The following is a 23,950-nucleotide window of genomic DNA, read 5'->3' as shown; positions in this document are numbered from 1 at the left end:
ACGGAGATCTATTGAAAGCATGCATAGCATTATATTGGGATTTTATTCAGGACAATTAGGTAGGTTTAAAATATCATTGTATCCAGATATAAATTTGGCATATCACGCATATAAGTATACTACATTATAATTGGTTCAAATGGTTTAAAATAAAGCGGAATATGTTATAATTATTACTAAATATAGGACCACTTGTGTGTGTTTGTTCATATGTCATCATAAGTTACTTGTCACTCAAATCATGTATAAGATACATGTAGGGGTTTACCTGAATGTTTATTTATTGAGCATTTATTAGAAAATCAGTCTGATGATGAAAAATAAAGTGTGATGAAACATGTCAATGTTGTGTGTTTATTTATTATAATTCATTTTATAATTTTTTGGATTGTATTGTTTACAGTTTTCTGGTGAACAGCCTTTTGTATTTTGTTTTTTATTTTTTTGTTTTTTATTTTTAATTATTTTTTATTATTTATTTTGTCATTTTTTATTATTTATTTTTTATTTTTTATTTTTTATTTGTTTATTTATTTTCTTTTGTTATGTGTTATATATTTTATTATATTGTTATTAGTGCAAAATAACATAATCAACTAAATTGTATGGGTATTACCAGGTGAATTAGGGACCAATACTATTGGTCAGGTGAAAAGAGTGTAAAGGAACATAATATAAAAACGAAAACAGATGTTGAAGATGAAAGGTGATGTTGATTATATATTGAGTCTGTGACGTGAAAAAAATGAATAGGAAGAAATTTTTTTTTAATATAATTATGTATGTAATTAAATTATTCATCAGGTTCGATTAACCTGTCCAAATTGTCTTCTGCTGTTCCTTCACAAGAAGGTCCAATATATAGTATATAATAAATAATAAAGATGTTCAATGCGTGATATGCAAGATGGCTAACATCGAAATGGATGAAGGCCAAATCCAATTATGTTGGGTTATTGGTACGGGCATCATAAGATTTAAGTCGGTCATATTATGATCTAAAAGTATGTTCTAAGAATAAAATTCAGAATCTATTGTGCAATAAACATGTTGCCTCATAAGATTCAAATATAGAGGCAAGGGCATTACTTATTCCTACAGGAAGCTAGTGTAACTGGTATTTTCGTTTAGACCAGATGGCATTATAGAGTTCAATAAAAATATCCATCGGCTTTCCCTCTGTAGGAGTTGTTTGGTAACGTCGCCTCCTCTGATGCCCATCCTAATTTGTTCAATCCCAAAAGCTTTCAGGCTTTGGGGATTTCCTTCATGCTTGTGGAGAAAGTGTCGTGCCACTGATGTCAGTTGTTTAAATTTATCTTTATCTGTAGATGCATTCCTAATTGAGCCAATGTGTTCTAATAGTCTGTTTTTGAGCATTCTACTGGTCATGCCTATGTAGATCAAGTTACACGGACATTTTAGGGCATATATCACACATTTAGTGGTGCAGTTGATGAACTGTTCAATTTGATGTTGCCTACCATATCTATCAGAAATGTCCCTAGTTTTTTCCATATAAGGACATGCCTTGCAATGACCACATTTGTGGGATCCTTTAATTGATGGAGTGGGGGTGCCCATTGAGAAATGGCTTCTCACCAATTTGTCACCTAAATTAGGTGATCTACGCCAACTAAAATCAGGTCTTGGTCCCAAATTCTTGGATAGATCTGTATCTGATAATAGAATAGGCCAGTGTTGTTGTATAATATTTTGTATCTCCTTCCATTCATAGCAAAAGTTGCCTACAATTCTGATTTTCTTATCATTCTTAGATCTAATCTTGCCATACATCAATTTGCTCCTATCTTCAAAATTGGCTTGGTTGAATGCTCTTTTAATGAGTCTCTTACTCCGTTGGGAGTGATGTAATCCACGAATGAAACTGATTGGCTCTCAGCAGTATAAAAGTCCCTCACTATCAGTAGCCCAGTAATTCCATGATTAAGCAATAGCGAAACGTACGTCGGGGTGACGTCACGCCGAGTGACGTCAGACCCGGAAGTAGGCGGAGCCGACCGCGGCGTCCTGCCGCTAACACAGATCCATAACTGATATACAGATTCCTTTACAAATCTCTCATTAGCGCTATCTAGACTCGCTACCCAGTACAATAGATTTATGCATTAGCGTAAGGGAACATATTATTAGCGACTTAGCGTTCTTATTAGAAGACTTATGGTATAGAGACTATTACAATCTCTGTACGTGGGAAATACTCCAGGCAAATACTGCCATCTATAGCCCAAACTATATATAATACCAATTCTTGAGAGCTATACAGGCGACACGCTGTTGCTAGGCAGAATATATCTAAGCTAGATTCTTTGATAAATACTCTATCAGCGTTATTATACTTGCCAATCTAACACAGCAGACTAATAAAATACCATATTATTAGTAACCTAGTGCCTTAATGAGGAAACCATTGGCATAGAGATTATCTATTCAATAAGAGTTACCTAACTATTCCTAGAAACACTATCTATCAGCCTAAATAGGTGTACACAAATGATAATTAGCCATTAGATTTTTGGCTACTTTGTGACACAATAATTAGGGCCTGTGCTTTATGAATCTCCAATATTAGCTAAGATACATGATAATCTAACATAATCTCTATATGTGGAGAATGTATTGGGCCAACTCTGCCATGTATCAGTTATATTATATACAATACTAAATATTGAGAACTACACAAACGATACGCTGTCATTAGGCAGAACATGGTCAATCTCTGCTACTCTATTTTGACACTTATGGACTAATTTGTGCCGCATATTCCCACAAAAAGATCTTATATCAGTGACTTTCCTCTAGGAAATACTATACATTTCGATCGGCTCCACCACTGGGTCAACTTTCAATTTTTAAACTCTATATTTCTCAACACTACAATCTCTTTTTTTATATTTCGCTTTTTTATTAGTGTGGTATATCTGCATATACCTTTTTTTAATGTATACCAATAAAAATAATATGTATTAATTCACTATTTATATGTACCTGGAGTGCTTATTTAGGTCATCATTCTTTTTTCCTTCTTCGGACTGTGGTAAATGTTTGCACACATGACCTTAGCACCCCCCCACAATATAGGATATCTATTAGTGAGGTAGGGTACTATCCTGTGCGGAGCGGTTTCTCCTATTCCCCTTTCCCCATCTCTTTCCATGATATTACTTGTCTCACTGAGTGTCTATACTCAGACTCTAGCTCCTGCACGGATTTGATAATAATTTTCTAATTTTAGATTAATTATCAATTGATATACCACCTGTATAACTATACAAGAATAATATTTATATATATATGGATATACTGTAATATTCTGGGCAACTGACTTTTATACAATACCAGCATTGCACTATTTGTTTGCTAATGCTGACCATTTAAAAAGATAATAAATATTTATCAACTAAACCAATATTTAATCTATTGTCTCATCCACTGATATACTCCTCCCAAACGGGTTTCTCATTCCCCTGAAGTGTCTTCTTAATTTTTGCTCTTAAAAACACGAGCAACCTATTCCCTCTCTGTAGAATTTAACAATGGCAACGTTTAACCTCAGAGCAGATCTCAGTAAGAGATGTGATAAGTGGAAAGACAACCTTGGATCTATTTTTCCAGATCAAGACATATCTAATACCAGCCCTAATAATGATCCTTGGTTGGAAGACTTGAACCAATTAAAAACACTAATGCATAAACAAAGTAAAATATGGTGGAATATTACCACCACTGAAAACTATATAAAACAAATGATTACTCCACGAGGTCTGAGACCTAAGATATTTCCCACATATGAGTTAGCTACTAAGGAACTAAAATCAGAATGGGAAACGGCTCTCCTAAAATGTTCTAAGGAATTGATGCAAATTATTCTAAAGCACGATAATCTTCTATTAGAATCATACTCACGAGACATTGAACAACTTAGTCTTAAATTGAAAGAACATGAAACAACAGACTCATTCCAGAAGACATATGAAAGATATAAACAAGATTTAGATCGACTTGAGGACAATCTTATCGAAAAGAAAAAATCTAAATTCAATCGCGATCAAAGAGACTATGCGAATGGTCGCATTTTCAAGTGGAAACATCAGTCCATTGGAAAAACTGGACGAAACATATTCACTAGTCCTGAATCGTCGGAATTAGAATTCTCAGACAATGATAACGATAATCCTTTTAATAGGAGCAGAACTCCATCTAGAACTAGGAGAAATACCAACAAAAATACTTTTTTAGGGGAAACTCAGAGATCTCTAGGGGAGGACACCGGTGGAATAAACGCATTAGGAGGGGACACAAGAAATCTACGCGATCGCTCACGAGCTCCTTGGAGGGGCAAATATCAATACAACAGAAAATACAGGGGCAAATGAACGATCCCTTACAGATAATCAATCTATCAGACAGAATTTTAAACGACTCCCATATAAAACTATTGAGTTATGGTTTGACATTCTCACCAGTGAATAATTTTGACCGCTTTAGATGGGAAAAAGATCTCCACCTTTTTACAAGGAAATTACGCCTTAACAAATTTTTTAATAACAATGAACCTATCAACTCACAAGAACCCACAAGAGATACCACCTCTGCCTCGGTGGTCACCAGAGAAGATACTGACAGATTCCCTAATACTCCTATATCCATTCCAGAAGGAATAGATATCAATAGAAATCTAGTAATACCAATAAGGAATGCCAATTTGGAGGAGGAAGATAACACAGCTCTGTCTATTTTAGAACATCTCTTAGAGGAGCAAATTGATAGGGTAATTACACCCAACCCAATCTCTAGACCTACGTGTAAAAAAAGATCTACCTTTTGCCCTCATGATAATATCAGCCCACAAATAAAAGTTTTTGAAAATATGGTATCACGTGATATAGACACCTTAAAACTCAAATCTATGAAGAACAAAAATAGGAAATGGGATAATTTAAAAAGAGATGAAAGACGAGCTATTCAAGAAATTCAATCTTGGCAAGATGTGGTTATTAAACCATCCGATAAGGGTGGAAATATAGTGATTTGGCCTATCACCATGTATAAGGAAGAAATGCAGAAACAATTAGGAGACAAACAATGTTATAAATTACTTTTCTCTAATCCTTTAAACGATTTCAAATCTATATATGATCGAATGATCAAAGGAGCTCTAGATAGTGGAACAATCTTGAAATCAGAATTTGAATTCCTAAGTATTGACAATCCCAAGATACCAACAATATACCTACTGCCTAAGATCCATAAAAATGCTATGAAACCACCCGGAAGACCTATCCTTTCTGGTATAGGAGGTCTGACGGAACAAGCTAGCATCTTTATTGACCTACATTTGCGTGATTATGTCACTTCCTTACCCTCCTATGTAAGGGACACCACAGACATTCTTAAACTTTTAGATGGTGTCTTTTTGGAACAAGATCTTTGGCTTATTACAATGGATGTAGAGTCACTGTATACCAGTATCCAACACGAAGTGGGTATTGATGCTGTCAAGTTTTTCCTACAGGCCAACGATAATCCCACATTTAGCCTTTTTTTGATTGAACTTCTTGAATTTGTATTGAAGAGAAACTTTTTTGTTTTTGATAATAGGTTTTACCTCCAGATACAAGGGACAGCAATGGGGGCGGCTTGTGCCCCCACCTTTGCCAATCTTTACTTGGGCAGATGGGAGAGGGAGACTGTCTTTTCTGATCAACTTAATAAATATACGGATAGTATAACTGTTTGGATGCGTTATATTGACGACATCCTGATTATGTGGAATGGCAAGCAAGAAATGTTTGTAGAGTTCGTAGAAACTCTCAACAACAACCCTAATAACTTACGTTTAACATATGAAATGCACCAGGAACATGTCAACTTTTTAGATTTGACGATTAGGAAAATGCCAGATGGCAGAATTGCTACCGATTTATTCCGCAAAAAAACAGCAACCAACAGTATACTACACAGTGAAAGCTCCCACTTCCCACCTGTTATAAATAATATCCCCAAGGGAGAATTCCTGAGATTAAAACGTAATTGTTCTAACCCCTCTGACTTTAAGCAAAGATCTGTAGAATTGAGTTCGAGACTGGTGCAACGAGGCTACAGTAAGAGACTCATTAAAAGAGCATTCAACCAAGCCAATTTTGAAGATAGGAGCAAATTGATGTATGGCAAGATTAGATCTAAGAATGATAAGAAAATCAGAATTGTAGGCAACTTTTGCTATGAATGGAAGGAGATACAAAATATTATACAACAACACTGGCCTATTCTATTATCAGATACAGATCTATCCAAGAATTTGGGACCAAGACCTGATTTTAGTTGGCGTAGATCACCTAATTTAGGTGACAAATTGGTGAGAAGCCATTTCTCAATGGGCACCCCCACTCCATCAATTAAAGGATCCCACAAATGTGGTCATTGCAAGGCATGTCCTTATATGGAAAAAACTAGGGACATTTCTGATAGATATGGTAGGCAACATCAAATTGAACAGTTCATCAACTGCACCACTAAATGTGTGATATATGCCCTAAAATGTCCGTGTAACTTGATCTACATAGGCATGACCAGTAGAATGCTCAAAAACAGACTATTAGAACACATTGGCTCAATTAGGAATGCATCTACAGATAAAGATAAATTTAAACAACTGACATCAGTGGCACGACACTTTCTCCACAAGCATGAAGGAAATCCCCAAAGCCTGAAAGCTTTTGGGATTGAACAAATTAGGATGGGCATCAGAGGAGGCGACGTTACCAAACAACTCCTACAGAGGGAAAGCCGATGGATATTTTTATTGAACTCTATAATGCCATCTGGTCTAAACGAAAATACCAGTTACACTAGCTTCCTGTAGGAATAAGTAATGCCCTTGCCTCTATATTTGAATCTTATGAGGCAACATGTTTATTGCACAATAGATTCTGAATTTTATTCTTAGAACATACTTTTAGATCATAATATGACCGACTTAAATCTTATGATGCCCGTACCAATAACCCAACATAATTGGATTTGGCCTTCATCCATTTCGATGTTAGCCATCTTGCATATCACGCATTGAACATCTTTATTATTTATTATATACTATATATATTGGACCTTCTTGTGAAGGAACAGCAGAAGACAATTTGGACAGGTTAATCGAACCTGATGAATAATTTAATTACATACATAATTATATTAAAAAAAAAAATTCTTCCTATTCATTTTTTTCACGTCACAGACTCAATATATAATCAACATCACCTTTCATCTTCAACATCTGTTTTCGTTTTTATATTATGTTCCTTTACACTCTTTTCACCTGACCAATAGTATTGGTCCCTAATTCACCTGGTAATACCCATACAATTTAGTTGATTATGTTATTTTGCACTAATAACAATATAATAAAATATATAACACATAACAAAAGAAAATAAACAAATAAAAAATAAAAAATAAATAATAAAAAATGACAAAATAAATAAAAAATAATTAAAAATAAAAAACAAAAAAATAAAAAACAAAATACAAAAGGCTGTTCACCAGAAAACTGTAAACAATACAATCCAAAAAATTATAAAATGAATTATAATAAATAAACACACAACATTGACATGTTTCATCACACTTTATTTTTCATCATCAGACTGATTTTCTAATAAATGCTCAATAAATAAACATTCAGGTAAACCCCTACATGTATCTTATACATGATTTGAGTGACAAGTAACTTATGATGACATATGAACAAACACACACAAGTGGTCCTATATTTAGTAATAATTATAACATATTCCGCTTTATTTTAAACCATTTGAACCAATTATAATGTAGTATACTTATATGCGTGATATGCCAAATTTATATCTGGATACAATGATATTTTAAACCTACCTAATTGTCCTGAATAAAATCCCAATATAATGCTATGCATGCTTTCAATAGATCTCCGTTGGGAGTGATGTAATCCACGAATGAAACTGATTGGCTCTCAGCAGTATAAAAGTCCCTCACTATCAGTAGCCCAGTAATTCCATGATTAAGCAATAGCGAAACGTACGTCGGGGTGACGTCACGCCGAGTGACGTCAGACCCGGAAGTAGGCGGAGCCGACCGCGGCGTCCTGCCGCTAACACAGATCCATAACTGATATACAGATTCCTTTACAAATCTCTCATTAGCGCTATCTAGACTCGCTACCCAGTACAATAGATTTATGCATTAGCGTAAGGGAACATATTATTAGCGACTTAGCGTTCTTATTAGAAGACTTATGGTATAGAGACTATTACAATCTCTGTACGTGGGAAATACTCCAGGCAAATACTGCCATCTATAGCCCAAACTATATATAATACCAATTCTTGAGAGCTATACAGGCGACACGCTGTTGCTAGGCAGAATATATCTAAGCTAGATTCTTTGATAAATACTCTATCAGCGTTATTATACTTGCCAATCTAACACAGCAGACTAATAAAATACCATATTATTAGTAACCTAGTGCCTTAATGAGGTAACCATTGGCATAGAGATTATCTATTCAATAAGAGTTACCTAACTATTCCTAGAAACACTATCTATCAGCCTAAATAGGTGTACACAAATGATAATTAGCCATTAGATTTTTGGCTACTTTGTGACACAATAATTAGGGCCTGTGCTTTATGAATCTCCAATATTAGCTAAGATACATGATAATCTAACATAATCTCTATATGTGGAGAATGTATTGGGCCAACTCTGCCATGTATCAGTTATATTATATACAATACTAAATATTGAGAACTACACAAACGATACGCTGTCATTAGGCAGAACATGGTCAATCTCTGCTACTCTATTTTGACACTTATGGACTAATTTGTGCCGCATATTCCCACAAAAAGATCTTATATCAGTGACTTTCCTCTAGGAAATACTATACATTTCGATCGGCTCCACCACTGGGTCAACTTTCAATTTTTAAACTCTATATTTCTCAACACTACAATCTCTTTTTTTATATTTCGCTTTTTTATTAGTGTGGTATATCTGCATATACCTTTTTTTAATGTATACCAATAAAAATAATATGTATTAATTCACTATTTCACTATTTATATGTACCTGGAGTGCTTATTTAGGTCATCATTCTTTCGGGTATGTGTATTTTAATTTAGGAATCTATGGTTCCAATAAATGTGTGTTTTTTATCAAATTGCATACATTGGAGTTTAACAAGAAACGTTTTCTATATAGAGATAGAGGGTCCTTTCCCAGCGCTGGACATTTGTTGTCTTTTAAAGCCATGAATGAACCTTCTATAATAATTGGCGAAGCCCAGGAATCTCTGCACCGCTTTGAGATTATTTGGTTGCACCCAATCCAGGATAGCTTGGACCTTGGTTGGATCCATGGAGAACCCTTCTGAAGAAATTATGTAACCTAGGAAGGATACCTTCTGCACCTCAAACTCGCACTTTTCTAATTTGGCGTAAAGGTGGTGTTCTCGCAATTTCTGTAGGACGTGTTTGACGTGGCCCCGATGAATAGTTAGTGATTTGGAATAGATGAGAATATAGTCTAAATAGACGACCACGAAACAATCAAGGAACTCCCGTAACACTTCATTAATCAGGTCTTGAAACACAGCAGGTGCATTACTGAGGCCAAACGGCATAACCAGATACTCGTAGTGGCCGGAGTGCGTATTGAATGCCGTCTTCCATTCATCTCCCTCTCTAATGCGGATGAGATTGTATGCTCCACGTAGATTGATTTTGGTGAAGACGGTGGCACCTCTTAACTGATCGAATAGCACAGAGATGAGAGGGAGGGGATAGGTGTTCTTGACTGTAATTTGATTAAGGCCCCGGTAGTCAATACAGGGCCGCAGTCCACCATCTTTTTTTGACACAAAAAAGCATCCGGCACATACAGGAGATTTAGATGGCCTGATGAACCCCTTCTCAAGATTCTCCTCAATATAAGCTTGCATGGCCTTGGTCTCAGGACCAGAGAGAGAATACAAGCGCCCCTTAGGTAACTTGGGATCAGCTCGATGGCATAGTCAAAATCACGATGAGGTGGTAGGGAGTCAGCAGCTTGTTTGGAGAACACATTGTCACGGGCACTAGGAGTCTTTACCCAGAATGTCACCAGATGATGGACTTACCAGAGTAATACAGTTGGTAATATGGTTCTCTGGTAGCAGGGTGACAACAGAACAGGAGAAACAGCAGATGGTGAGAGAATGCTCGAGGAAAGTCTATGACTAGCAGCAACTGGTAATGAGTAAATGATTGTACACGAGGAACCAGATGGACAAGGGAACGTGAGGAAAGTCAGTGGTCTGCGTATAGCAAGTTGTACCACTGCTATAGTGAGGTGGAATGTCCAGGAGTAGCGAGGAGGTAGTGAGTCAGCGGTCTGCGTATAGCAAGTTGTACCGCTGTCTAGGTGAAGGAATGGAATCCAGGTGAAGGTAGGTAACAGGGAAGTCAGTGGTCTGCGTATAGCAAGTTGTACCACTGCTTATGTGAGAGGATACTTGAAACTGGTGTCACAGGGAACAGGAGTCAGTGGTCTGCGTCAGCAAGTTGTACCACTGCTACAGGAGGGGCACGAGGAGATAAATGTAATGCAGAGTATACACGGGGCACACAGAACTTGATCCCACGATGATATCCACAATACAACGATAACTGACCAGCACTGCTTAAGTATACAAAGTCACAATAACAATCCAGGCAATAGGAAACAAAGTCAATGGTAACAATAGCCTCAGTGGATAGGAGGCTCCAGAGGAGAACGCAACTCAGTCCAGATAGATATGCAATACACAAGCAAAGTCAATGGGAAGTATGCATACCGCGGTTCAGGAGAGCAAGCTGTCAGAGAGGCGTGCAGGGATACCTGGACGACTGAAGGCCGGCAGGAGGAGAGACCACTGGAGGGTGGAAGCGGTAATCAGGTTGGTGCAGCGCACGGCAGGTAAACCAGAATGAACGAAGCAATACTCAGGAAGCAGTAGTAAGTGGAACTGGAAACATGAAGAACACGGGAGAGTTGAGGCGGTCTGGTATCCAGTAGTAGAGATGGAAGCAGCGGAGCGCTGACACGATGAACACAGGAGAGTTGAAGTGGTCTGGAAACCACAATAGCAGCAAACAGGAATCAGCAGGAGCTGAACACACGAGGAACACGGGAACACCTTCAGAGGCTCATGAGGAATGAGACTCCAAGATCAGGCAACCAGGTAATGATCACAGGTGGTTTAAATAGGGAGGGTTGCCTGATCATCCAATCAACTAAATGCAACAGGTACTGAAGGCTTGAAAGGGCTGCACATGCGCAGACCCTCAGGATGGCGGACGGCCATGGTTCCTGAATACACGGGAAGTGGCACTCACAGTCCGGTGAGTGACACACATCCAGGAACTCATGGTATTGAGAAGGAAGCTGCTCAGGAACTGATTGCAGGATCTGGAGTGGCAAGGTCAAGCAGGACTGTGAACAAAAAGAGCTCCACTGGATAATCTCTCCTTTCACCCAATCCACAACAGGGTTATGACGAGAAAGCCACGGATGACCCAGGATCAGCGGAACTGACGGACAGTCGATAAGGAGAAGGGTTATGGACTCTGAATGGAGAGCTCCAATGTTCAGTTGTAGTGATGGAGTCTCCCAAACAATTTTGCCTCCAGGCAAAAGATTCCCATCTAGGCCACAAACTGTAACTGCAGAACGAAGCTTGATCATAGGAATCCCGGCAGAACGGGCAAATCCGATGTCGAGGAAGTTGCCTGCAGCTCCACTATCAATGAATGCCGACAGGGCCACGGAACTGGCATCGAAAGTGACTTGTGCAGGAATCAAGACAGCATTCTTTTGGGAAACAATTTGCAACCCTTATACCACTTTCATACTGCCGCCCCGGCAATATCCCGGGTTGTTATCAATCAAAAGGTAATAATAACCAAACAGAGAGAACAAGCAGGCAGCAGAACCGCGGACAGAACGCTATAACCGGCAGTGAGGCTGCAGACCTCACTGCCTTAAATACCAGTAGCTCTGATATCACATGGGCAGGCTGAAACCTACAACATTAATCAGCCCACAGGCTTGTGGGCGCTTCTGCGCATGCGCCCGGCTGTCCCCGGCTGCCGGGACGCAGCGCCACTGTAGTTACTGAGACTGTAGCGTCTCGGAAGTGACGTCCCGGTCGCCATAGCGACGGCCGGGACGCGGGTGAGTGAGTCGCGGCGGCTGGGCACCGCCGCGGCTCGTAACACAGGTCAATTAGATTTTAAACCAATACAAATGTTATTTAGCCGCCAAGTCCAGTTACGCTTGCTTTTTGTCATCACCTCTTATCAATAGCGGGACTGATCACCCGCTATTGTGAGCGCTTTAGCATCTGAACACTTAAAACTCCTACAACCACGCAGCAAGACATTTTTGGGACTGATCTAATACTGAACACTGCACAGCAAAACGCAAGTATCGATATCAATTCCATGTGGAGCCAGCCGGATACATGTACTGACAGTTCATTCAGCTGTGTGTCTGGAACAACTCTCCAACTATTATAATACTGGGACTGCCACACATATATATATATATATATATATATATATATATATATATATATATATATATATATATATATATATATATATATATATATATATATATATAACCATTGATTGCATTTTTATTATTTTATTATTCTGTCAACCAATTCAAGTGTTTATTTATAACCTTTTTGGTAATATCTGGATCATCAGTGATTGTTGAGCCAGTCTTATAACAATATATACATGTCAGAATTACATGTATATTCACCAGCGTTTTAATGTTTTAAATTTTAATAATATTGTATTATTATCCATAGGATGTGTTTTATTTACAGGTATTTACATGTTAGTTACCATTATAGGGAATATCAAATAAAAAATTGTTGCATCTAACCCGCCTTGATATAAATATATTCACCAGATCCCACATATCCACACAGTTTATTATTATCTTAGATATCTTGAGTCAGTGAGCGCATTAGGTTTTGCTTTGTTTACCTTTGCAGTTCGTGAAATCTCATCTCTGCTGGAAATTCCACGGTCAACTGTAAGTGATATTATCAGAAAGTGGAAGCGTTTAGGAACAACAGCAACTCAGCCAGAAGCAGAACACCATGTAAAATCACAAAGCAGGGTCAACGATTGCTAAGGCGCATGGTTGCCAACGCTCTGCTGATTCCATAGCTGAAGAGTTCTGAACTTCCACTGGCATTAAATGCAAGCACAAAAACTGTGCGGTGGGAGCCGAGCAGCTGCATGCAAGCCTCACATCACAAAGACCAATGGCAAGCGTCAGATGGAGTGGTGTAAAGCACACAGACACTGGAATGTGGAGCGGTGGAAACGTGTTCTGTGGAGTGACAAATCATGCTTCTCTGTTTGGCAGTCAGATGGGCAAGTCTGGATTTGGCAGATGCCAGGAGAACGTTATTGGCTTGACTGCATTATTGCAACTGTGAAGTTTTGTGGAGGAGGGATAATGGTATGGGGCTGTTTTTCAGGGTTTGGGCTAGGCCCCTTATCTCCAGTGAAGGGCAATCTTAAGGCAGATAGCTCAGAGGCTGCGAGTCCAGAGTATGTTATTAAAAGTGGGGCTTGTAAGCAGACATGCATAGCTCATTTTCACAAAAGTTTGGGAGACCAGATCAGGCCACTGATTCTCTCACACACCCCCCTTTTGGTAAATGCCAGAATTTCCAGTCTGCCTAAATTCTACAGATTAAAACAAATAATAAATAAAGAAGACATCTACTAACCAAGCCTGTCTTTTACTTTCTCGCTATTGTACCTTTTATGGTATTTCTGAACAACATACCTACTATAGTTATAAGACAAAAAAGCTTGAAGATTATTCTTTTTACAAATCTCTTGACAAAGAGCCTGCAATTTTGTTTCAGATGGAGATGAAAGTTCTTTTGGATGGAGCTTTTGCCAAGGGGGTCATTTCTAAGGTTTCCTGGCGGCTTTTGTTTGTTCAGCACCCAATAGTTCCCATATAATATGACCTTCCCAAGAAACACAAATCCCTCATGACACCACCAGGGTGATCAATTATTTCTGGTGTTGGGTCCCTCACTACCAATTTGTCACAATATGTTCGTTCTCACTTGCAAGATCATGTTGTTTCGTTCAAGTCCCACATCAAGTACACTACACATATTTTACAGTCTATTCAAAATGTTTGGAAACCTTCGTATCAGTTTCTTACTTTGGATGATGCAGCTCTCTGCACTAACATCCCTCACATAAAAGGAGTGGCGGCAGATAAGGACTATCTTCTTACAGAAATGGGGATTTCGGTGAGACGTTGTGACTTTATTTTGAGTTCTATCATGTTTATATTTATACATTACTTTTTGTCTCTCTCATTATTTACAGGTCGTCGGTACGGCCATGGGCACCAAGTTTGCCCCGAGTTTTGCTAATCTCTACACGGGGCACTTTGAACAACTTTACATCTGGGATGGCCCTTTCGGAGTAAAACTTGGTGTTCTATGGCCGCTACACTGACTACCTGTTTTTTTTATATGGGAAGGTGATGTAGATTCTATACAATTTGTTTCACACCTTAATTCTAATTCCCACTATCTCACTTTCACTCATTGTAGGGAGTCAGTGATTTTTTTTTTGTCTCTGACCCTCTCAGCCCAAAGCTCTTGCATTATAGCCGAAAATTACAAGAAGCCAGTAGACTCTAATAATTATTTACATTTTAAATAGCTGCCATTATGAATCTTGGCTAAAAAATACTCCAAAGAGCCAGTTGAACCGTATTAGGAGAAACTGCTCCATGGATACTACATTTCGGAAACAAGCTGTAGAAATGATAGATGCCTTAAAAGAAAGGGGATATCCACCCGATCTGATGCACTAACATACTCAAAAACATCTTTCAACAGAACGGGATTCTTTATTAATACCGAAAGTTAAACATCAGAGCTCACAAAATAGGGTTTAAGGTATTAAATGTATTTCTAAATATAATACAAAGTCTCTACAAATCAAAATGATCATTAATAAGAACTATCACTTTCAAAAACCAAGACCACGATTTAAGGTAGTGTTATCTCTGAAAAACCAAACATTATTTTGAAGGAAAATAAAAAAAAACGTATACATTTTGTTAGTACAAAAAGAAGATTACAAGCGCTGGAGTAGCAAATTTAATAAATTGAATTTTATTGGTATGCATTAAAAAGATTTATAGAGGTATACCATCAAAATTTAAAAACAAGCGAAATATTAAAAATAAGTGTTGAAAAAACAGATTAAAAATAGATGACCCTGTGGTGGAACCGATTTGTATATATAATACTCCCAAAATGAGAGTCTGCTAATTGTGAATCTGTTGTGAATATATGTGGATATATTAATTAGAGTACATATATAACAATGTAGCCACTTTGGAGAAGATCAAGTCTGGTAGAATATGTGGGTCCGTTGAGTTAACCTCCCTACCACCATTGGGCGAGATTAAACTCAAACACACGGAATGTCTAAGGCCCGCCTGAAGATAGATCATTTAAATAATCCCTCCATTCATGTATGCCTACACCTGTTTACCCATACCAAACAATCAGCAGCTTGATAACATATATATGGCAGGTTACATATTTGTACATATATATGTGTATGTATATAGAAGGTTATATTTTTCATCCCTACATTCACCGTCTTTGGTTCGGTGTCTGTCCGAATCAAAACATTCAGCAATTTGATAATCTCTATAAAGCAGGTTATATTTCTCATCCCCACACTTACCGTTTTTGATTTTAATGCTAGCAAGAACCTTTTTCAGGACCTCATACAATATGCATTATGACACTTTCTGTGGTATATTTATTTGCTCTATATTTCTTTATAATTAATTTATTTATCCATGTTTTATTTCTTATATATACCATATTTCAGCCATTTATGCAATAGAGATCTGTCAATTGCTGGTCTTTATGCATTTGTTTATACATATGTATTAATTCTGTACATCATCATTAACATTACAACATGTGATTATCATGCATCTGTTTGACATTTAATATTTATTATGTTCTACATAGGGACAAGCAGGCATGGCATCATAATTAGTCCTGTTACGTTTTCATAATGTATTTTTGTTTTTACTAATTCATGCAATCAGGGATGCTTTAATATGAGATTCAATACTTATAATACATGACCAGTGAATATATATATGGAATCCGATGTGTAGAACAATGTATGAACACTGTTATCTACGATCCATCAACTAAAGGAGTGTGAACCAACCAGTAATATCTGAACAGACACTATATAAATAAGGCACCGAGACACTAATCCTATTGCATGCCTTGAAAAAGTCACGATCACGTGACGTAAGGCGGCAGCAAAACATCACGCCCACTTCCGGTCATCGTCACATGCATTCCACTGTGGAACGCACGCCTTCTGACTGAAACCATATGGATCACAGCCGCTGTGCAACGCCTGGAACTAGTGGAACCTTACCGCTTACCCACTGGCCGTTTCTTCCTTCACATTAAGGATCAACCACAAGTATTGCACCCTCTTTTGTTAGTCTAGAATTGAACAGCCTACTGGATCCCGCTATTGACATTACCAATACAGATATCTAGTTTTATTCAATCATTGTTAGAATCCTGGACAATATTGTTAGAATCCTGGACAATAATACCACCACCATCAACAACAATACTGTTTATCGTTGTGCAAAAGCGGACTGTGCTATGGTTTCATAATATTAATTTTTATTATGGTTTTATGTTATTTTTAATTAGTTTATTATGACAAATTAAACTGCATTTGTTATTCCAAATTAGTCTATGATCAATCCATGCACGGTTACAGCATATTAATTAGTTAAATACACATCAATGTTTCCAGCTAAACTGCTAGAATACGTTATACAAATTTTTTTTCTACTCCAGCGCTTGTAATCTTCTTTTTGTATTTATGTTTAGGGAGTAGACTCTCCCTTATATAGCTGCTGAGTTTCATACTCCATATAGAATTATATAGGTAACACTTCACTAGCTGTGCGCACCCTATCTATCCAATTTTACATTTGGTTAGTCCCTAGTTTTCCAAACAGGGTAGAGAAACTTACTCATACTGGGGTGATTTTGCATTTTACTGAAAATGCTGAAAGGTACCGTATTTTTCGCTCCATAAGACGCACCTGACTATAAGACCCACCTAGTTTTTAGAGGAGGAAAACAGGAAAAAAAGTATTCTTAACCAAATAGTGTAATTAAATATTTAATAAACTGTAACAGAATAACATTTGAACCATGTAAAGTGAACAGCAGTCAACAGTGGCATTAAGAACCATTATCACTGTCATTAACAAATGGAGAGACTGAAAGGTTTGAGTACTCTAGTTTTATGGAAACACCAAGAACTCATCATCGAGTCAGAATTTAGGAAGCTCATTTGCTCACAATCACTGACATCACTTTCTTCGCTGTCTTCATATAAGATACCGTCTTCACTTCCATCTAAGGCATTGCGAATGCCACATTTTTTGAATGACTGTACAACGATCTCCTCCTTCACTGAGTCCCATGATGTTTTCACCCATTCACAAACTTGAGTGATGGTGGGCCTCTTCATTCGTCCAGTAGATGTCAGATCATGATTACCAGCAGCCATCCATTTGTTCCACTCTTCTCTCATTAAGACCTTAAATGGCTTGTTGATGGAAACATCAAGAGTTTGCACCTGGCTGGTAAGACCTCCGAGAATTACAGCTAGATGAGTCTTCACTTCTTTGAAGCACTTTTTCGTTGGTTCGCTAATAAGTGCTCTAAACTGGTCAATCACTAATAAGGCAGATTTTTTCAGAAGTCCTCCAAGACGTTTGGACCACACCTTTTCAACCCATATTCTCATTCCCTTTTCATCCATCCATCCTCTCTCATGTACATGTACATGTACAACAACTCACCGCGGAATCACTTCTTTTGGAAATGTTTTCCTTTTGAAAATCAACATAGCTGCCAATTTGGTGCCATCGGCACAGCAGGACAACACACATGTGTAATGGGTCTTCTCATGCCCTGAAGTTTTCACAGTGATGGTTTTGGCACCCTTCAGATCTACAGTCCTATTAGATGGCACATCAAAGGTTAGTGGGACTTCATCCATATTCCCAATCTGGCCAATTTCAAAGCCATTTTTCTTTCTAGCATCAATAACAAATTAATGAGGACAGAATTTTAGATTCATATTCTTTTGGCATTTTTTGCGCAATTCTAGTTTTGGTCCGAATAGCAAGACCATATCGCTTCATAAATCTGTAGCCCATGATGGTGATCCTGTAAAATCCTGAATGCCTTTCTCTATAGAAATGCGTTTCGCTTCAAATATCATTTTTGTCGAGACACAGAAGCCATTATTCCGGTGACGTATGATCCATTCTTTCAGGTCCACCTCCAACTGTGGCCACTTTGCAGCATGCCCACGGAAAGTGTGCTTACTTTTATCTACTTTTTGCAGCTGATCTTCCTGTTTCCTCCACTCTCTAATCATTTTTTCACTTGGAGGAGGCCCAAAATGTCTCTCCGCTGCTCTGTTTCCATGCTCCTTAGCATATTTTACTACCTCTACTTTAAAAGGAATTTTATATGCTAGCCTTTTCTGCTTTATCATCCTTGCACTGGTATGAAATACTGTAGTATTTTTCTGTAAGACATGAAGGAACTGTCAGCATCATTTCTTCAATGTTTACCATTGAGCACTAACCATTTGCGTTGTCACTTACCGCTGGCCTGCGCATTATCACTGACCAATAACCTGCACTGAGCATTGTCTTACGGTAAATCAATGACAACAACAATCGGCCATATTAAAATTATCATTTTAGACAAATACACAGACAATACTGTGTGCATTACTGTTGGGTGCACACAGTTCTGCCTTCACGAGCAGTACACGGTGAAGCGAGACATACGGTACCTCCCAACTGTCCTGAGCTAAACAGTCACCTAAATTCGGGACTCCACCAGATTCAGGACAGTTGGCAGACTGTCCTGCTCTCTCCTACCTGTTCTTGTCAGTGTCAACACTTGTGTCTGCTGGTTTCTTTGGCTCATTTGCCGCTTGTCTGGATCCTGCAATATTGGAGGCCCTATTTGGAGAAAAAAATGGGTCATAGGTCCCACTATTAAAATAGCACACACACACAAAATACACTGGCCCCCACTCTCACTCACCAACACACACACACTATATTAACACACTGATCCCCACTCTTAGACACACATGCTATGTTAGCACACCGGCACACACACTATAGCCTCCAGCACCCACACTGTAGCCTTTAGCACACACACTGTAGCCTCCAGGACTCCCAGCCTCCCATAACTTACCTTATTCCTTCTGCGCGATGTCTTCAGCACTTCTCACATGGGACGGCACCTGTCATGTGGTGCACGTCCCATGTGATAGCTGGGCTCCCACTGATAGGCGGGGGGACGGATGGATCATGAGGATCCTCAGAACAACCACCGGCACTTTCTCTCCGGACATCTGCATCAGCCCGCTGGACCCGCTACCAGAAACTGTAAGTTTGCCCGCTCTCCTTCGCTCCATAAGACGCACACACTTTTCCCCCCACTTTTTGGGGGGGGAAAAGTGCGTCTTATGGAGCGAAAAATACGGTAATTTCAAAGGTAACAAGACAAGGTGCACTACTTGTAAATTTATGAAAAATAAATGCAAGTTTGTCATCTTGAAAGTATCAAGAAAATTTTACTATTTCTTCCTTTTGTAATTTCGATTCGATATGTCATTTACGTTTAACAGTGTGTGGACTGCAATATGTGGATAGGACCACAAGATCCTTGAGAATCAGATTCATGGAACATAGGTAAAACATCCTACTCAAACAAGAAATATTTGAGCTGGAACATTACAGCAAGGGGACAAGGGATTTTATTTTTAGTGTTGTATGTATATGGTTAGGTCATGATATAATCTGTCATAGCTAATAACAAATGATTATGTTTTCAAGCAGTTGGGAGCCCTTTGTGTATTATTCTGCCTATGATATATTAAATATATATATATTAGTTACTGTACATTGAATTTATTACTTGGTGCTTCTTGTTTGTTTATAATTTGAGTATACTTTTTGAGGGTGGGGGCACATCCCGTGTAAGGAGCCGACTTGTAAAAAAAAAGCGCCTAGGATACTCGTTTTGATTTCTAGTCACAGAAGAAACTATACAACTCCAGGGGGCAAATGTATCAAGCTGGGAGTTTCTAGTGGGTTTGAAACGTGGAGAAGTAGCAAGCGGATTGATTATCACCTCACAGACCCTGATTTGATCTTCTTCCTAGTGCAGATTCCTTTCGAATAGATTTATTCTGGGTCAAAACCTGAATTACACCCTAAAAAACAAAAAAATGCAGCAAACTATATTCAGGAAAACTAGGACAGAGGTTCTATACAGCACTCAACTTCTCCAGCCACAGTACCTATATTTACTGTTGGAAAAAAGCATCATCAGTTTGTGGCAGTGGACTGGGTTAACGAAAAATAGAATCTACTTCTTGGAATGGCTATCTATTCATTGCTGCAATGCATTTCTCTACAGCCTGTTATCCCCAAACCGATGGGCACAGAGAACACACAAATCAAAGTCTGGAACAGTACATGCACGGTTTAATTCACTTTCAACAAGAGTATTGGTTGCATCTCCTTCCCAAGGCTGAATTCCTATATATTAATCCATTTTAGCAATCCACGGGTCGGATTGCTTTTTTCTCGGATTATGGTTTTTATTCACACAACGGTCCATCTATTATATCTTTATGTTCTCTCCCAGAGGAGATAGATTTATTCCATAGCATAAGGAACACCTAAGACTCTCTAAAAGCCACACTTATACAGGTACAGAGATCATGTAAAAATCATCTAATACAAATAACCTCCAGATTACATTGTTTGACAAAAAGTCTGGATCTGTTTATCAACTGAACATCTCCATTTAGCCAAATATCACTCAAGCTTACATTAAAGTTTGCAGGTCCCTTCCATATTATACAACAGGTCTCTCATGTACATGTCCATTTACAGCTGCCAGTCCATGAGATGCAAACATACAGATTTCCACTTTTTCTATTCTACAATCATTGACAAGGTCTACTATTCAGGAACGAGTCCCTCCACCAAACAATATTCTGCCTACCTACTTCTGTTCATTTACTATAATGTTTGGCAGCACTTTATATCTCACTCCCTTGTATTTGATAGGTATGTTGATCAGGCGTCATTTAACAATTGATCCTGAAATTACGGTATGTTACATTTGGAGTAAGAATATATAGACTGCTGACTTTGTGTGTTGACATATTTAATAATAGAAAATAGATCAATATCAATACAAGCAGTCCTCTGTCTGGTACATTCAACCCTAGTTTTGACATTAATATATCACAAAATTCACCACTGGTGTAAAGACAGGTAACATCAGTAAACAAACTAGTGCTCATACATAGAGGGGATGGAAACCCCAGGCCAACTATCAGTACTTAATGTAATTGGCTGGGAGGCTCGGCAGCAGTGAGGGGTATCTGGCAGAAGATGATCTGTCAAGGAAGGATGTGAGACAGTTATGTGATGTGCACATGCAATCCCCAGGACACCACATTTGTACATGTATGTCTGGGTGCTGTTAAGGTTCACTAATAACTGGGGAGAAGAGTTTGCTTTAAATATGTAGAGCATGACTTATGTTTCTCCGTTTCACTATGTGATGGTGTATACAGAGTAATGTTACCTCTGCCTCAGAAACTGGTATATGACATTATATGAATGTTCTTACTATAACGGTGCCTGCCATTACTATACCTGTGAGATTACTATTATTTTGTACTTAGCATGCAAGTACCTAGATTGTTGTAGCAACTGTTTGTGTATATTGTTTTAATAAAAACAATGCATAAATAAAGCAGATTAAATATAAAGAAGTTGCAATGTATCTACACAGACATGTACACATCTAATTAATAATTCTTTATTTATATAGCACCTTTTTCCCTATAGGACTCAAAGGGTGAGGCTGCCAATCTGGGCGCCCTCAGATGCTATTCTATGGAATCATTCACATCAATTGATACCCCATTGGAGGTTGCATTCTAAAAACACACATGCTCATTTTTGTTAGAAGCCAATTAACTAACCAGTATGTTTTGGACTGTGTGGTATGAAACTGGAGAACACGGAGAAAATCCACACAAACATGGAACTGCAACAACTGAGCCACTGTGCTGCCCATAATATTACTTATAAATAGCATATATATTAAACAATAAATTGAAGCTTTTTTAATGCACCCAATGCTGTGCTTCCAGCACCTATTACGTATACACAATGAAGACATTTTTTCATCAGGACAACCTATATAAGAATTAAATTCAGTAGGAATTAGGGACACCAATAAGGTAAATCCTAAACAATTGTTCTTCATACAGAAATAGTAAACTAAAAACAGATTGCAGCGCTAAAAAACATGTGTCACAGTGCGACACATTTTTAGGAGGGTGGGTATACTCATCGTTATATCTGTGCAACAATCATTTTGAGTATAGAGCTGGTTGTTTATATGTGCTTATTCTGTTTTTATTTCTTTTCTATATTGTGATGTACATGTTATTATTAACTATATTTTTATGGTGATTTGTGACCACTTTTTATGGCTTTATATAAATGTACAGCCGGCTTGGTTTTTAGCACTGCAATCTGTTTTTAGTTTACTAGATTGCATATAGGTGGTTTGCAGCCACCTTGGTTATTGCAGCTGCTTGATCATTTGGCTATATAGTGTCTGTATTTAATCTTTTTAGGCGCCTAATCAAAGGTTCAATTTTTTCTGTAGAAATTCAAAGTAATAGGCTGCCTTGTCTGGTTGCTTTCTGAGAATGTAGGTGACAGGACAATTTATTCATGATCTACTCTGTAATATATTCATGGGAAGTCCATATACATGTGCTGTAAGGCCAACTTAGGCCCAAGGCCACTTACCTTAGCATTGTAATAGGAGACGTCTAACTGTTTGTTCCCCAGTAAGTGCTGTACACCGATGTAATAAACCAGCATGGCTGCTTTGCAGAGCTGACTCCCAGGGCAAGGAGGAAGGGTAAGAGAGCTGTAGACACAAGTGAGCATTAAATAACTACAGTGAATGGTTACGGTAAAGTCTTTTTTTAACGGTGTCAGTGTGTTTATTTAACAAAAGTTGTCTTCTGCAGTTCCCAGCGGGCCATGGATGTCAGGGCATGTTGGCAAATTGTCGCTCTACAAGCAGCAGCAAACCCAGTCTAGGGTTACCAGGGCTTACTGGAACTAAAAGTGCACCAGCAAGAAAAGCTAATATCTATCTTTTACAAATGGATTACCCCAACACCCACCACACAGGAGTGTTGGGAGGAGTCGTTGTGCTTTCGGATGGGAATATATCCCAGTGCAGAACATGCTAGGGGCCCTAGGGCTGAATTACATTATGTCAGGGAGACCCCACGATGTGGATTTCATGGGTATATTGTCACAAGACAAGCCCAGCCTGTCAAAGCCTTGTGTTGGTAGTGGGCTACTATGAAGGGACACCACACTCTTTTGAGTCAAAATTTGACACTACCAGCACTATACTTTGAGGGGGTGGCACGCTGGATTCTGTCCATATATATCTATGCTTTTTTGTTTTTTTAAAATTAACACTAGCATGTCCCGTGCTGAACGATTATCACGTTCTCCTTTGTGGGGGTCTAAGCAAATCAAGCACTTCAGCCACAAAAAGCATTCCCTTTAACTGAAGTGCTTGGTTTGGTAAACTATGCATGTCCTTTTTAACATTTGGGTGGGAGGGAAGGCA

General features: G+C 38.3%; 1 protein-coding gene across 6 annotated transcripts in view; it reads right to left on the bottom strand.

Moving 5' to 3' along the window:
- LOC142100820 (adenosine deaminase domain-containing protein 2-like) overlaps positions 1-23,950 on the bottom strand; it is a 1,209,653-nt gene that overhangs the window by 2,100 nt on the left and 1,183,603 nt on the right. For 5 of the 6 annotated variants that reach the window (XM_075184656.1, XM_075184652.1, XM_075184653.1 and 2 more), the window contains exon 8: positions 23,104-23,227. The exons of the other annotated variant lie outside the window; for it this stretch is intronic. In XM_075184656.1, coding sequence (XP_075040757.1) covers positions 23,104-23,227 — 124 coding nt within the window. The remainder of the gene's footprint in view (positions 1-23,103; positions 23,228-23,950) is intronic. 6 annotated transcript variants of the gene reach the window in all.

Source organism: Mixophyes fleayi, chromosome 9 (assembly GCF_038048845.1).
Source record: "Mixophyes fleayi isolate aMixFle1 chromosome 9, aMixFle1.hap1, whole genome shotgun sequence".
Classification (NCBI taxonomy): domain Eukaryota; kingdom Metazoa; phylum Chordata; class Amphibia; order Anura; family Limnodynastidae; genus Mixophyes; species Mixophyes fleayi.
This window is presented reverse-complemented; position numbering and strand designations above follow the sequence as displayed.